The sequence below is a fragment of the Trichosurus vulpecula genome, chromosome 4 (assembly GCF_011100635.1).
Source record: "Trichosurus vulpecula isolate mTriVul1 chromosome 4, mTriVul1.pri, whole genome shotgun sequence".
NCBI lineage: Eukaryota > Metazoa > Chordata > Mammalia > Diprotodontia > Phalangeridae > Trichosurus > Trichosurus vulpecula.
The window spans coordinates 240,980,032-240,997,099 of NC_050576.1; the positions used below are offsets into that span (position 1 = coordinate 240,980,032).

Here is a 17,068-nt window from a genome sequence, read left to right on the forward strand (position 1 = left end):
TATACATCCCAGCTCCAAGCAAGCATACACCCCAAACTTAGATGAAATTTTCACCTAGTAACTTGTTTCAGAAACAATGGAGTGGTAGTTGCAGGAGTCTGCTGGTACAGTAGTAAGCCTCTGGAATTTCACAGTCTAAGGTTCTCCAATGAGATCTTCATCATTGTTGATCTCTCCCCATCATTTGATCCTACCGAGCACCTTCTCCTGAATACTTTCTACTCTCTAGGTTTCTATGACCCTATCCTCAGTCCTATGCCTACCTGACATCTGATATCTTCTTTTCAATCTATTTTTCTGACACTTCATCTATTAACTATGGGTGTCCCCCAAGGCTCCACCTTCTCTTTCACTCTATCTCATTTGGTGAACAAGTTCCCATGGGTTCAATTATCACGTCTTTGCAGACGATTCTCGGATATATATATGCAGCCTTTGTCTCTCTAATGAGTAAGTCATGCATCAAGAATTGCATTTTGGATATCTTGAACTGGATACCCTGTAGGCCTCTGAAATTTGGCATGCCCAAAATAGAATTCATAAGCTTCCTGCCTCCACCCCAACCTTCTCTTTTTTCTCAACTTGTTACTAATGAGGGCACCAACAATTTCCCAGTTACCCAGCCTCAATGTTGTTGTTATACATAACTCCTCATTTTCTTTTTACCCCATAATCCATCCATTTTCAAATGATGAGGTTTCTACCTTCACAATATCTCTTGTATATGTTCCCTCCTCTCCACACACAGAACCACAAATGTAGTTCAGTTTCCCATTACATTTCACCTGTACTATTATCATAGTTTTCTAACTGGCCTCCCTGCCTCAATTCTTTCTGCATGCCAATCTATCTCCATTTATCTGCCAATGTGATTTTTGAAAGTATAGACATATTCTATTCAATAAATTCCAATGGCTCCCCATCATCTCCAGGATCAAATATATATTCCTCTGTTTGGAATTTAAAGAACTCCATAACCTGTCCCTTTCTTACATTTAAAGCCTTTTTCACATTTTGCTCCCCACCCACCCCCATACTCTCTATGATCCAGCTCTACTGGCCCAAGTCCTATTCTTTACACATAGTATTCCATCTCCCGTCTCCAGGTCTTTAGAATAACTCCCTCCTCAATTCTGCCTCTTATTTTCCCTGACTTCCTTCAAGACTTAGTTCAAATCCCATTTTCTATAGAAGACCCTTGCCAAAGTCCCTAGTGCCTCCCTCTCTGAGACTAAATAATTAATATGTGTGTGTGTATAGGTTTATAAGAATCTAGAAACATCATATTATATAATGATCAGTTGTAGACTATCAAATATGTGTTATTATATATCATATAGTTATCAGTGACTTATCAAATTTTCAAATCATTCAATTCATGAACATAGCTTCATTAAGTACTTTCAAAAATTACAAAATTTCATTAAGTTTTAAGTGTCAAATACTATGTTAGAGAGCAGGTATTCAAATCCCAAAATTGATGAACATTTTCTGTGACAATTAAATGAGAAAAATCTGAAAGTGCACAGCACTGCACACATATATTAAGTGTAAAGGAGTGTGTGCTCATCTCGAGATTGAAAAAAAAAGTTAAATAGCATTAGGCCAAGCATAGGTCTGTAGGACCTATGGACATCTCTTTACAAGCTGATATCAAACATTAATGACTACTCTGTGGGTCTGGCCATTCCAGAAACTCTAAATACACTGAATTGTACTATCATTTTAGTTCATGTTGTATCCTTCCCACCACAGTATAAAAAGAAACTTAGTTAAATGCTCTGCTAAAAATTAAGATGAATCTTCAACATTCCCCTAACCCATCAGTTTAGTAAGTCTACTGAAAAGGGGAAAAAAGGACAAAAGTTAAGTCTGGCATAACCTGATCTTGATGGAACCATATTGGAGCTATACGGTCATTGCTTCCTTTTTTAGTTGTTAACTAGCCATTCCTTTAACAATATATTCAAGTATTTTTTAGGAGTTGAAACCAAACCCATTATCATATACATTGTAGGTATGATTTTTTTTTACCTTTTAAAAAAATCAGGACAAAAAATTTAAAGTGCTATGTGTTATGTGAACTTCAAAACAATGTCTGAATCTTCTTTGCTCTCCTAACAGTGAGCATGTTACTACAGAATAAACATTCAATTTAGAGCCAGATAACCTGGGCTTTAATTTCGATTGTCACTTACTATCATTGTACGATCTGGAAAATGTTGCTTCACATTCGTGACCTTGGCCTCCTTACCTAGAAGATTAAGTAGAAGACTGGAAGTCTCATACTACCACAAATCATACAACCACAGGACCTCTCTGGAACTATAAGAACTCCTAAAAATAAAAGCCAAGGCCTTTATTTTAGTCAATAAAAAGACATAGCTTCTCTTCATTAACAAAAAATTCAGCCGAACTGAAGTTGATGAATTGCTATGTTTGAGTCAAATTAGTCTCTTCTGAAGTGACAATGTCACTCAATGCTTGAAAATGTCTTTCACCAATAAATTCTTTATTGAAATGCTCCATTCTGTTTTGATATATAATGGTTTCTTTGGGAACGCACCTCACAACCATGGTTTTTTCCCAACCTAGATCTTGTTAATGAGATCTGAGAAACAAGGTACATTTTGACACATTTCTTTATAAACCCTTAGAGTGCTATCTCAATGTGCTATTATTATGTCCACTACTACTATTACTACTTAAGAAATATAAACTTATAACAATTTCAGCAACTTTTATTAGTATGCAGGCTTTGAAATGAGACATCAATAATCCATTTTTTCATTACCTAAGATCAGTATGTAGGTTCAATTGGTTAAATCTTGTCTCATATTTGCTTTAATCTGTGAGCACACAAGTTAAAAATAAGGAAGTGATGAGTCTCTTCCTCTTGGTCAGTGGAGGGCAAGGACTTGGAGCTTTTCCAGAGAGTTCTCTTCTTCATCATCTATGCTGCTTTCTGATGATGATAAAAGACCATGAACTTCAGCATCCAAGCTGGGGGATTCAAAACACATCAACAATCAACACAGAGAAGAGAAAATCTGGGTTGAGAAGGCCTTTAAGACTGGCATGATACATAAATAATGGAGGACATGAAGCTGGTTTTGGATCACCTGGAGTTTCCATTGTTAGCTAACAGCTCTCAGAAGGACTACAGTTGGCAGCTTCTTGTTTCACCAAGGAAACTGCTTCCATCCATGTGGATCATGAACTCATCTGGGATGTATAGACTTAGGAGAACTGCCTAGGCATGGGAAGGTTGAGTAACTTGCCTCTGGTCACACAGGTAGAGGCAGGGCTTTACATCAGGTCTCCCTGGCTTCTAAGAAATACTCTCTATCTATTATGCCATCTGTTTTCCATGGTACACATATCATATGATTGTATAGTAAGCTACCTTGGGCGAAAAAGTTAATTCAGTAGCATTCTGAAAAATACAGAGTCCCTATCAACAGTCAAGGTGCCTATCCTTGATTGGTATGTTCATTTTACTGGATGAATTGTCATAGGAGTTAAAATATGGGCGGCTAAGTGGCACACTGGATAGACTATTGGGCCTGAACTGAAAAAGATTCATCATTCTGGGTTCAATTCTGGCCTCAGAACTTACTAGTTGCGTGACCCTGGGCAAGTCAATGAACCCCATTTACCTCAGTTTCCTCATCTATAAAATGAGCTGGAGAAGGCAACGGCAAACCTTTCTAGTATCTTTGCCAAGAAAACCCCAAATAAGGTCACAAAGAGTCAGACATGACTGAAATGACTGAACAAGTTAAAACATGAAGCTCTGAATAAGGTAACCTCAATTTTCAAATGAAGAAGCTCACTGCAGTTGGGAATAATCACAATTACTAATATCACATGTATATTATTCCATGGATCATGGAGAAATCAGTGCTGAAGAGCTTGGGATGCACTAGGGCAATTTATCCAAATAGTCAACCATCTCTGCATATATACTACTTCTATTTATATCGGAAGATTCCTAGAGGGTTCTCCCCACAACATTGTCCCCTTTTTCTAGCATATCATGCATGGCACAGAAACATGTACCTCTTCTAAGCTGAAACAGTGTAATGTAATTTTACAAATAAGACATGGCACAACTTCAAGAACTGCTAGCCTTTTTTAAATCTGCTCTAGTGTAATTAGCCAGTGGCCACAACTATTTTACAAAGAACAGCCATAGGAAGTGTGTACACTTGTGGACCATGTATTTCATTACATTGCTCAGGACAGGAATTCAGCATGTCAGCAATTTTACCATGCTCCATTTGTTACTTACCTCGAAATGTCAAGTCTACCGGAGTCCTTTAGTCCTGGTGTCTTTGGGACATCTGTCTTAGTCTTACTTATCTTCTCTGAATGTCTGCTGATGCCTGATAACTTTTCAGTGTTTAAGCTGTGAAGACTTTCTGGAGCATCTGAAATATTTTACATGAAACACTGTCATTGTTCTACCTCGTGACAGAAAAGGCCAGTACATTGTGCTGACAATTTACCCAGAATGGTAAAGAGTGTGGTGTTATCAGTTCGTGTATACAAGTAACTCTCCATTCTCTGCACCAAGGAGCAATGGGGAGAACAGTGATATGGACATCTAAAATGATAAGTGATCAAAAAACCAGCTTGTGGATACCATTATAATTGTATTTGTAAAGGACTGTCTGACAGTCAAAAAATTCACCAAGTTTAAGAGAAGATGATAAAGCCTGTCAGTGAAGCCAGGATGCTGCTATACTATATATTGACCCCATATTCAACTCTTCTTTGCTGACCTCTCCACAAATGGGAACTACAGCAACCTGCTGAGATCCTCTAATTAACACTGTACTAGGTGAACTCTGAAGTCCCTTCCAACCCTAATATCAGTGACTCTAAAGCAGAGTGCTTCCTTAGAAAAACTGCCCTTTCCAGTTAAGGTACCTTGTTCTATAGTTCAGATATTTTCCTTGGGATTTGAAAGGCAATTAAAATTCTGAAACTTCAATTCTCCTTTGCTTCTGAATCCTGTCGAGCTATATGCCATAAATCAATGATGGAGTAAGCAGCTGTGTAGTGATGTAAAGAAGTTACACAAGCCAGAAGAGGTTACGGTGAAAAACACATCAAAAATAAAATTTGTCAGGGGCAGCTAGGTGGCGCAGTGAGTACAGTCCTGGCCCTGGAGTCAGGAGGACCTGAGTTCAAATGCGACCTCAGACACTTAATACACTTACTAGCTGTGTGACCTTGGGCAAGTCACTTAACCTCAACTACCCTGCCTTCCCCCTTCCAAAAAAATAAAATAAAATAAAATTTGCCAAGGATATTCATAATCACAACTGTTGTTCATACCACACTTTAAGGTTTGCAAGGCACTTTACACATATGATCTCCTTTGATCCTAACAATATCATTGAGTGGTAAATAGAATCTCCACTTTGTGATAAGTAAATGGCCAACGGGTATAACCACATATAGGAAATAAGAGTCTGTTGTACTTTCACATGGAGGTTGGACAAATCTATGATTTCATCGATGTGCATCTTCCTTCCACCTTTGCAGAAAGGAGCTCATTGGTACCTTCTTATCCTATGCAATTCTCATCCCTATCCTTCCATATTCCATATCCATCAACACAGAAAATCTAGCTAACAACTTGGCAGCTTTCCTCTAGACATCTTTTAACATCTCATCAATGTGATGGGCAATTTTTCCATCTGGAATCTCTTATTCCCATTGTATGATTGGCTATTTCAGTTTCTGTGCACACACGTCCATAATGGCTGCAGTGGTGGTGTGGAAGCCCTATGCGATCTGTTTATCGATCTGAGTGATGCCATTTCAGAAAAAGCCTCCCTTTCAGTATAAATGGAAAACCACTTCTACCCACTGTGTCTTGGCTCTTCTCTACCCCAGCCATTGTCAAAAGCCAAAAGACAGACAGACAACCAGTCCTGAATTGAATCACTAAGGATGATGACAGACTAGCAAAGTAGGAAGCTCTGTCCCCTCCTCTAGAAAATAATAAACTGACTCCAAGGCCAGTGGCTGACTGGGTGTGAACCCATAGTGAGGATGTGTTTTTTATGTACAATAAGCATCCATGGGAAATGGCTCCTGTTCAGAGGCCCACTTGGCCCTGAGAGACTTTTCCCTCTCTCTAGGTTTCTTCACTTGCTAGCTTTTAACGTCAAACATCAAACTTTTCACTGACTGAATCCCTAGATTTCAAGCAATGTTGTCTTCTTTCAATGGAAGTTTATTAGTGAGTCCTAAGCATAGAGGGGTGAGGAGTCCACTGTCCTCTTTTTAATTACCATTAGGGGGCTCAGCAACAATGGTGCCTGTGGCTTGGAATTTTCCCTTTTTCTCTGGTCAGTAAAGGCCTTTATTCTCATTACCCTGCTTTATTCTGAGTCTATCTGACTCAAGTACTATTGTTGGTTCTATGGTAGCAGAAGCTTAGGATCCTATAAGAAAGATTCTGTGTTTATTACCCCCAGAGTACTATGGGAGACTTGGTCTGTTGAACATCTGCCTCCTATTCATATGTTATAAAATAAAGCTAGAGAAAATAATGAAAACATGCTGACTGGGTCCATAACAAATTAATGCTATATAATCTCAATTGGGCCCTCACTGTGGCTGACAATTCTTTTATAGATACCCGGTCAATTCACTATACAAACTCACCACAGAGGCTTTTCCCAACATTTCCATCTCGCCCATGGCCCACACTCCCACCACTCTGTTAGCTAAGGATCTTGTCTCATACTTCTCTGAAAAAGTGTAGACCATTTGCTTGCGAGAGCTCCCTCTTCTTTCCTCCCCCTCATCTTTTATCACTCAAATGCCTTATGCCATTGTCTCTTTCTAAACCCAGTTTCACATGAAGAGGTGGCCCTCCTCCTTGCCAAGTCAAACTCCTCTACACGAATAGGTAATCCTATTCTACATAGTCTTCTCCAGCAAACTGTCCCCTCTATCATTCCCATGCTCTCAGTAATTATTAATCTCTCCCTGTCATTTCCCCACTCCTTACAGACTCGTATCTCTCCATCTTTAAAAACACTTGCTTGATCCATCCATCCTCACTAGCTAATATTCCTCCTTTCATGGTTAATTTCCTTGAGGATTAACACATCGATGGTTATTTCCACTTGCTTTCCTCTCAGTGTTTTCTGAACTCTCTACTGTCTGGTTTCCAAGTTCATCATTCAATTGAAACTTCTCTCCAAAATTACCATGATCTTTTAAATGCCAAAACTAATGGTCTCATCTGAAACCCCATCACCCTTGACCTCTCCGAACCTTTACTAGTGTCAACCACCCTCTTTTCTCTTAAGTCTGCATTTCATTTCATTTCTCTCTTGGGCCCTTTTACCTTCAATTCTATCCTATAACACTTGATGATCTCATTAATCCCTATGGATTCAATGATCATTTCAATGCAGATAAGATTTTCAAATCTATTTGTCCAATCTTCATTTCTATTGTGAATTCCAGTATAGGATCGACCTCAAACTGGATGGTCCACAGACATCTTAAGTTCAGTTCATCTAAAACAGAATTCATAAATTTTTGCTTCTTTGTAACTTCCTTATTACTCCTGATGATAGTATTATCATCCTCCCAGTCTCTTAGGCTCACAACCTGTCATTCTTGAGCCTCCATATTCTCTTTCACCCCCTATATCCAATCTATCCCCATCAATCCCCTGTGGATAGTACTTTCATATCATCTGTGGTATGTATCTTCTTCTCTCTGCTGACATGATCACCACCCTAGCACAGGCCTTTATCACTTCATACCTGGACTACTACAATAAGCTGTTGTGAGGTCTGCCTGCCTCAAGTCTCTCCCCACACCAATTCATCCTCCACTCAGCTGACAAAGTAATCTTCCTCAAGTGCAGGTTTGACCACGTCACCCTCTACCCACCAATCAATAAGTTCCACTGGTTCCCCATTAGTTCCAAGATAAAATGTAAAATCTTCTGTTTAGCTTTTAAAGCCCACCAAGCTGGCCTCTCTTTCATTTCCAACCTAAAACACTCCCTCCACCATGATCTGCAAGGCAGACAAACTGGCATCCTTGAAGTTCTTTGCATGGAAAGCACATCATCAATTTTCACTGGCTCTCCTCCACGTCTCTCCCTCCTAGTCTACACTTCTTGCCTCCCCTGACTTCCTTTAAGTCTCAACTGAGACGCCAGCTTCTCCAAGAAGCCTTCCCCAGCCCCTCTCCATGCTAGTGCCTTCCCTCTGTACCTACCCACAATTTATCCTCTCTATATTTTGTTTGTACACAGTTGTTGGCATGATGTCTCCCCATCATATTGTGAGTCCCCTGAGATCAGGTATTGCTTTGCCTTTCTTTGTATCTCTGACACTAAGCTCAATGTCTGGCATATAGTAGGTGCTTAGTAAATGATTGTTGATGTGTCCAGATGCAGGGGTGTGTGTGTGTGTGTGTGTATTTTAGGTTTAAAGGTGGCAGAAGCTTTCCCCCCCAAGAAAATGGGCTTATTATTTGTCTGTTTCCAGCCCCCACCCCCACTTATGTATTTCTGGATTTTCTTTTCTTCTACCAGTTTCTTTCTTTATTCCCGGCTCAGCTGAGCTTTCTTGACTCCATGGCAGTTGAACTCCCTTGGAAATGTGGGTGTAAGCGAATAGCTTCTCACTGCTTTTCCCATGTGCCTTAATCTGTTTGAGGAAGTACCATAAGGAAAGGATCACCAGTATCTCTCCATGATTTACTCTCCAGAGATTTAATTGTTAGGATAGTACAATTGGGGGGAGGGCATGTATAGATATGAATCTTTATCTTTTTCTAAGATGTGTAAGTATGTGGGAACTTGGGAAAATACCTGGTTTGATTTGTGTTTATTTGTACGTGATAAAAAAAAAACCTCCTTGAATTGAATTGTTGCCATAGTTGGGTAGTGACCTTTCTCCTCTTGGCTTGGTTAGCGTGGAGGAGGAAGTGTGTATTTGTGCTTGGGACACTGGTGACACTTGTCACTTAATATACCTGCAGTCTCTAAGTGTCTCTTTTAGAAAGTCAAGGTTTTTCAGTAAAGATGTTCTAACCTATCTAAATATTTAGTTATTAAGCTTAAGTCATGATGATTGTCATATTTGCAGGGACTCTCTGGCCAGGTCTCCTCACCCAAGACAGGCTGAGGTACCTGCTTTCATTGATGTTATCAGTACTCTCTATCACTCTGGTGCTTCAGACTGTCCCACCTGGGGTGATGGCGATGCAATCAGAGGTATTCTGGGCTTATGCCATTCCCAGGTACACTTAAATTTGAGCAGCTGCTAATCTCTCCTTTCTATTCTGAATTTGGTGATTTGTTGTGAAAAGGGTAGAAAACCAGAAGAATGGAGCAAAGGACAGGTTTCACTCTTTCTCCGTTCTTCTGAAATATTTTTTGCTATGAAAAATATGCCAGGAGGGATGACTGTTCTAAGAGGAGGAGAGAATAGCCCCGAAGAAATTAATTTGAGGTTAAGTTTATAAATGTAATCAAACTTTGACTATTTCCCATAGAATGGATTTCCTGATTATCTTATCATGTAAGGTTTAAAATACTTAAGGAAAAAAGAAGGTTGAATATCTGTGATTCGTTTCTAGATGCTCTTTCCTGTCACTTGACTATCAGAGAAGGAAGAATTACAGAATACAGGCATTTCTCTACTCATGCCTATGTCACAGACCCATATTTATAGCATTCTTCAGGACTGAGAAAGCAGTTTGTTTTCCAAGTAGAACTGTGGGGTAGTTGTAGTTGTGCTAAAACAATTCCTAAAACAGAAGACAGTAGTAACCTTGCATTATTTTGCTGTGATCAAGTGATTGTTAGAAGCCCTGATGGAGCAATGATTTGGATGTTGAAGCTAACATCCCCTGAAGTGACAGAAATGGATTTTATTGTTAAAAAAAATCACTGCATTTTGTGTCGTAAAAATGTGTGTATCGTAGTGTGATATTTCAACTATGCTTGAAAAAAGTTCCACTTGGAAATTTTTGTTCTGTTTTTTTTAAAAATATAATACTGAATGTGTCTTAGGTTTGGAATGCTATAGAGAGAAATGTTACTCCATCATTCAGTCATGATATACTGCAGTGGTTTGCCACTTTGCCAGTGGATTAGGCAAACAAAGGTTAAAGTGATTTGCCAAGGGTCACACAACTAGCGCATGTCTGAAGTTGGATTTGAACCCAGGTCTTTTTGACTTAGACCTGGCACTCTATCCAGTGAGCTACCTAGCTGCCTCCAGAGAGAGAAATATTCAAGCTAAATTTTGAAACTGGGAAGTGTGTAGGGTGAAATTCATTTGAGCTTCAGACAATATTTTAAAATTCAATTCATATCAAACAATGGGATAGGAAAATCTGGAATCCTGCCATTGTGGAAAGCCCGTTTGGATTCAGAATAAAATCACAGAAGGAAAATACACACCTAGTTTGGAAAAGATGACAGTTTTCAGACTTAAGACTTTAGCCTCACTGAAAGTCTATGCCAGATGTCTTCCAACTTTTAAGATACTGTCACAATATGTTAACATTTTGTTCTGAATTACTAAAAAGTATTTTTCTTTAATTAGAAAGCTATATTTTTATGATAATCAGACAATCAAAGAAGAACCCTCAGAGCCCTCAGGTGTTAAAATAAGGCCCCTCCCCTTGAGAATTTTTTTGTTAAAATGGTGTCATACTTTGAGCTATATTGTGAGAAAGTTTACAAAATAAAAGAAGGAATATTTTGGAAACATCTCCCCATGCTGATAAAAAAGATAATAAATGTACAATACAGTCCCTACAACCTCAGAGACGTTAAGCCATTCCGGCCAATATAAATGAGTTCATTGCTGACCTAAAAAAAAAAAAAAAAGACCCAATCATTTTTATGTTTACTCTCATGTATTTGGGGGGGGGGGGTGGAAATCTCATATTATTACCTTATTTTTGTGAGTCTTAATTTCCACCAGTGATACTGACTTTGAACCCTATTGTGAATGGAATGTTACATGTAATATGAATATACCTCAACTTAGTAGTACAAAAGGAAAAAGAGTTAAATACCTCCTATGGACTCTGTGAGTATGAAATACACTTTCAATGTTATATAACTATGGATTGTGCTACAGCCATAAACAACTCCAATGTCTTCTATTATCAGCCTTAACACAGTTAATGACTAAGCACTGATCTAAATAGTAAGCAGTGAAATTTGCTGTGTGAGACAGAATCTCTTATTTGTCTTTTGTCTCTGCTTACTTTTGATTCAAGATAGTTCCTGATTCCACAGCATCAGTGTAAGAAAAGGTGCCCATAGCTCCTACAGGAAATGATGCCTGCCACCACCACCCAAAGGGTCAGGATAGCTCCAGGTGGAAGGAGATTGTAGCCATCCAGACAAGAGCAAGGTCATCCCAATTCACCACCTCCTCTTTGCCCCCTCATTATTTTGCATCTCTGAACAAGAAAGCCTCCCACATGTGAAATCACGGGTCTGGTTCTTATAACCCTCGAGGAATGTGGAGTTAGGAATTATAAACTAGTTGTTCTAAATTATTTTTGATCTTTATCTAGGATCAATCAGAGCTGAGAAAATGTTACATCAACTTGCTTAGTGAAAAGCCAGTCTGCAATTTTCAGACCCACATAGCAACACTGGAAGAATACTGGTATAAAAAGATGGGCTTTTGTAGCAGGGAGTAGAATAAGCTCACTGAAAGTGCTGCACATTTTCCCAAATTTATTTATCTGTTATAAAATCCTCCTATTCAAAGATGGGTCGGCAAACTTATTTTCTATATGCAGCAGTGGTTTGAGGTAGATGCATATTACTGACTCTGCAGGTTACCTATCTAGGTGCATGCATGCTTTGGGCAAGTCACTTGGCTCTTCCTCTCAGGATTCTGAAACTTAGAAAAGTGTGGGACCTAAAATGAGGAATGAGCCCACCTCTGAAAATACCCACTTGTGGCAAGTCTGTTGATCTCTAGGGAGTTCCTTTCTTTACAAAGTACATGAGAGTAAACAGAAAAATTTAACAGCTCAAAGTCTGACACCATTTTAACAAAAAATTCTCAAGGGGAGGGGCCTTATTTTGATACCTGAAGGCTCTCACTGTAGCACCTATTTCACAGGGTAACAATATCATAGACTTTTCAAAGCTGGAAGGGACATGAGATATGGCTTAGTCCTAACCACAACTGTGCAAAAATCCCCTCTACAGCAAATATGTCAAACACATGGCCTTGGCCCAGGACCAGGATCAGATTAAAATGCATTTATCAGAAAATATTTAACAAAATGAACAAAAATACAACAGAATATAGATAATGTTAACGTGTGGTTTTCTAAGTCAAGATGCGGCCTTTAGTGGGCCCCATTTCTAGTTGAGTAACATCACTGGTCCACAACATATCAAACCAAAAGACCTCTAGTGAGAGGAGAACCACCACTACTGCTACCCCCTTCTACCTTGATATAGCTCTAGTTTTTAGGAAGTTTTTTTCTTACTGTCTTGAAGCCTCAATCTGCGTCTTTGCACCTCCTATCCATTGTTCCAAGTTCTTCCCAATGGGGCCAAAGGGGAGAGAGGGAGAATATTCCTTCCCTTCCATGTGGAAACCAAATATATTTTAAAAATTGTCATATCCCCTTACATCTTTTAAGAACTAAATATTCTCAGATCTTTTAACTGACTGAGGCCTTTCATCATCCTATTTGCCCTTTTAGATGAACTCTAGTTCATTAATATTGTTCCTGAATTTGCACGAAGAGGTGGAGACTTTAGGAGAGGCATGCGATATGCCCTCTGCCACTCTTAGGAGAGATCAGGCAGCAGACTTGGGAGTTCCTGGAAACTGAAACCCCACAAAACAAAGATATAAGTACAATTTCAAGACAGAGACAGACAGGCAAGATGAAAGAGAGAGAGAGAGAGAGAGAGAGAGAGAGAGAGAGAGAGAGAGAGAGAGAAACACAGAGACACAAACACAGAGAGAAGAGAGATTTTATGTGGACTATCAAACACATGTACTACCAAGGAAAATTATTAACTCAATAACATAAGTATAAAAATACAAATCTAATATATGATTATAGAACTTAAATATATGCACCAACAGGGGAAATTCCTAGATCACTGCAAATATGTAACTATCAAAAATGCCACCAATATAATGAAGATACAGTCCTCAAAAGTGTGAGAAACTCATTGATTTCTGAAAAGAAGACAGTGATGAATTAACCATTTATACCCACCTTTATTCTTCAATGGAACCTGGTGGGCACAAGGCCACAAAGTCAGCTCTTAGCAGGGAAAAAAGAAAAGGGATAAAAGCAAAAGAAAGAAGCAGACCACCAGCCACCCCTCTGCCTCCAGCAGGAGGCACCTCTCTCTCCACCTCTGATTGCAGAAAAAAGTGAGTAGCCTCTGCACATTCCACTGCTCCATCTTCCAGACGAGACAGTCAACAGAATGAGCAAGGCCAGAGCAGGGCTAAGAGGTGGCCACTGCTCTGCCAAGAAGGGTGCAGAGTGAAGACCTAAAAGACCTATCTACAATTCCACCTAGACTTCCAATCACACTCAGCCACATGCTCCCAGTCAAGTTTCTTCTTTCAAGGACTCAATGCTGTTATCCATCTCTTGCCCTCCTCACCACCCCCAAACTCAGGGGGAAGTGCCACCTTCTAAAGAAAAGCTGTATTCTAGATTCTGCCAACAGTAGAGTCAGTTTTCAGTCCAGAGGATCCAATAATGTTCATAATAGAAAGTCTGCCTTGAATGACTTAGTTATATTTGAATAAGAGTGACCAAACACATTCATAATAAAAAGATACTCTCCCATCAACAAAACACTGAGGACTACCCCTGTGTCTTCTAGAGTCAAGTGAAGGAGGGGACCCTTCTGCCTACAGATAGCTAAGGATCAATGATCAGCTATGATGCTGCCAAGATGACAGGCCAGAGAAGCCCTTGTGACTATTTCCTTTATCTAAAATGTGGCATCCAGAACTCAACAAACTATCTCCAAGGCAGCCTGACTTAGGGAAGAGTACAAGAGAACAATGGCCTCCCCAATCCTGGACACTGTCACCCTTAATGTGGCCTAAGTCCATGCCCACTTTTGAGGGATAAGTATAAACATGGAAGATAGGGTGCTTTGTAAGTCCTGAAGCCATGGGTCAGTGTCACTTCTCAGCCATGAATCAAACTTCCCTGCAAATGATCCCTCCTGAGCAGCTCTCCCTTGTGAGGGAGCCTCTTCCACTTTGGGATTATGCTCATTAGAATCACATTGATTTTGTGAACTGTAATATGCTTCTCTATCATTTCTAGTCACTGGTCTTAGTTCTGTCTCAGCCAAAGAGAGCAAATTTAACCCTTATTTTCTTTTACCTTCAACACTTTCAGACAGGTATTTTGTCTACCCTCTATCTGTCTTATTTCAGAAGAAAAATCCCTAATTCTCTCAACTAAGCCCATAACATGGCCTCTAGCCCTTGGCCTTGACCATCCGGATGCCCTACTCTGGATTCCCAGCTTGTCAGCTTTTCCAAAATGTGGTGCCCAGAACAGAACCCAATCCTGAAAAATGATGCTGATGACAGTGCAACTCAGAGGGCATAGTGTTCTTAGATCATGCCAATGTAATCATACTAATAACTGACATCTAAAGAAAGCTTTAAGTTTTGCAAAGCATTCTACATATCTCATCTCAGCCTCACAACAACCCTATAAAGTAGGATTCTATCTATTTTTCTGATAAACTGAAGTTGTCAGAGTTTTAGTGACTCACCTAGGGTCACGCAGTTCATAAGGCAATGCGATGTGAACCTAAGACTTCCTAACTCTCAGCTAGCCCCCAAGACATGAGGCTGCCTCCCAATTTTATTTTGTCCTACAAGAGGAAACTGCTGATTCAGCTGGGAAAAGGTAATTAATTCACAGAAACCAACATTTTTTATGTCAGCATAATTTTCAAGTTTCCTCCAGTCAATGACAGTTTAGCTTATACAGAAAATAAGAACTAAGTTGGGGCATAGGTGAAAACCAAAGTGTATCACTTAGAAAGTAACCACACCTCTGGTTCATGAAGGGTATTAGGAGGAACACTAGGTTTCAGGCTATAAGATTGAAGTCTAATTCCAACCAGATATTTGCTGGATGTACCAGCCCATGAGAGTATCTTAATGTCTTTGGGCCAAAAAAAAACCCCTTTTTTTAATAAAAACTTTTTTTAAAAAGATGATGCCTGTACTCCCTGGACCTCTCAGGGTGATGGTAAGGCAGCTCAAAGTACCTTCAAATTGCAATAAGTCTCTAATAGTTCCCTGTTGCCTCTAGGATAAACTAGGAAGTCCTTTTTTTAAAGTTTAAAGTCCTTCATAACCTAGTTCCATGGTCTGCATTCCCAGACTCATTGTCTCTTACTCCCTTCCACACTCAGCAATCCCCCCATAATTGCCTTCTATCTATTCTTCGAACCCTATAAATCCTGTCTCTGTGTCTTCGTGTTAGCTATTGGTCCCTCATTTGGGCAGCCCACTCATCCCTCACTTCTGCCTCACAGGTTCCTTCTCTTCCTTCACCCTTCCATGGGAAGCCATTTTTGATCTCCGTACATGCACGTGCTCCCACTTTTCCTCCCTAACTAGTTTGTATCTTTCTTGCTGGTAGCATGTGTACACTGACAGATGTGTGTTGTCTTCCCTGATGGGGTGTAAATGTTCGAAAAGTAGGGATTACTTCATTCTCTTATTTTCCCTTCAGGGCCTAGTATACAGTACTTGAGGACTGATCTTCAAGACTGAGCCCTTTTTAAAATCAAGCAACCTCTCTTAGATGTCTTCTGTATACAGTCAGGTCCATTTGTTCTGTCTAATCCATCTTCTTATGCAGTATTTTCACTTACTTGTATAGCACAATATATACTGAGGTATTGAGTCCAAACAGAGTTGGGAAATGGCAGTGTAGGATGAGAGTAGATCATTATGGGGAAGCTGGCCAATCAGCTCCATTTAATACCCATCTATTACTTCTTGCCTGGAAACCATTGAAAAGTGTCTCACCTACTTGTCTCCCTTTTTCTTTTCCTGTTTCTCTTCTCTGTCTTCAAATGTAGGTACCTCTGCTCCTCTTTTCTTTCTTCTTATTCTTCTTTTTCCATTTTCTCTTTTTTTAAAACAAAAGTTGTCTACTTCCCTTAACTAGCTATAATAGGAAATTATATGCACTATTTATGCCTAATCTGTGGTAGAACGTTCCAAGCTCATATTGGTCTGATCAGCCACAGTTGGACATGCTGTACTTTGACTTTAACATAGTGCTGTCATTCTGATCCTCTTCCAGAGGACAACAACCAAACAAACAAACAAATAATAATACAGAATTATTATGGGGTAATGAAAAGATGGCTTGAAGTCAAAAGACCCGGGCTCAAGTCCTGTGCCATTTTCTATGTAACCTTGAGTCACTTACTTGGACTTTTCATCATTTTGAAATTGGGCATAATGATACCATCTACTGCCTTCATGGCAGGATTGCTTTAAAGGTCAAATTAGTTGTTTGTAAAGCAGTTTGTGAAGTTCAAAGTTCTCTAAAATTGTTAGATGGTATTAGCTGTTGTACCATTTCATGTTTCCTGTTTTTAATTTCTAAAAAATATAAGAATAGTTTGCATTTCTTCATTTTTAAAGATGCACTTAAACTAAATTTTCTTCTTTTAATGGCAAAGGACACAGAAGCAGGTGTCAAGCATGCTAGGTGGCTCATTTATAGCAGCTGAATGAGTAGGCATAGAGGAATTAGTAATGGCAGGGTTACACACACACACACACACACACACAGATGAAAACAGCAACCACAGCAACCTAAGACCCAGCCTGAAAGGTCTCCTCCCTCAAGTCCTGGGTACAATCCAATTGGTACATGTCAGAAAAGACAAGGCTGTATGAAAAGAGATGTAACAATCCACCTACTTTGTCCTTCTCCAAGAACTTCCCCTTGTAGAACTCCTTGGGGGTAGTGACCTTCTGACTTTTCT

The 17,068-nt window shown here is 39.5% G+C and overlaps 1 protein-coding gene across 1 annotated transcript in view; it reads right to left on the bottom strand.

Annotated features, from left to right (window-relative positions):
* Positions 1–2,887: 2,887 nt before the first annotated feature.
* The window catches only part of ZBBX (zinc finger B-box domain containing), a 114,855-nt gene continuing 100,674 nt past the window's right edge, over positions 2,888–17,068 (bottom strand). Inside the window, exons 18-19 of the mRNA XM_036756074.1 lie at positions 4,295–4,433; positions 2,888–3,003 (exon numbers count right to left, since the gene is read on the bottom strand). Of these exons, the coding sequence (XP_036611969.1) occupies positions 2,901–3,003; positions 4,295–4,433 (242 nt within the window). The 3' untranslated portion in view covers positions 2,888–2,900. The remainder of the gene's footprint in view (positions 3,004–4,294; positions 4,434–17,068) is intronic.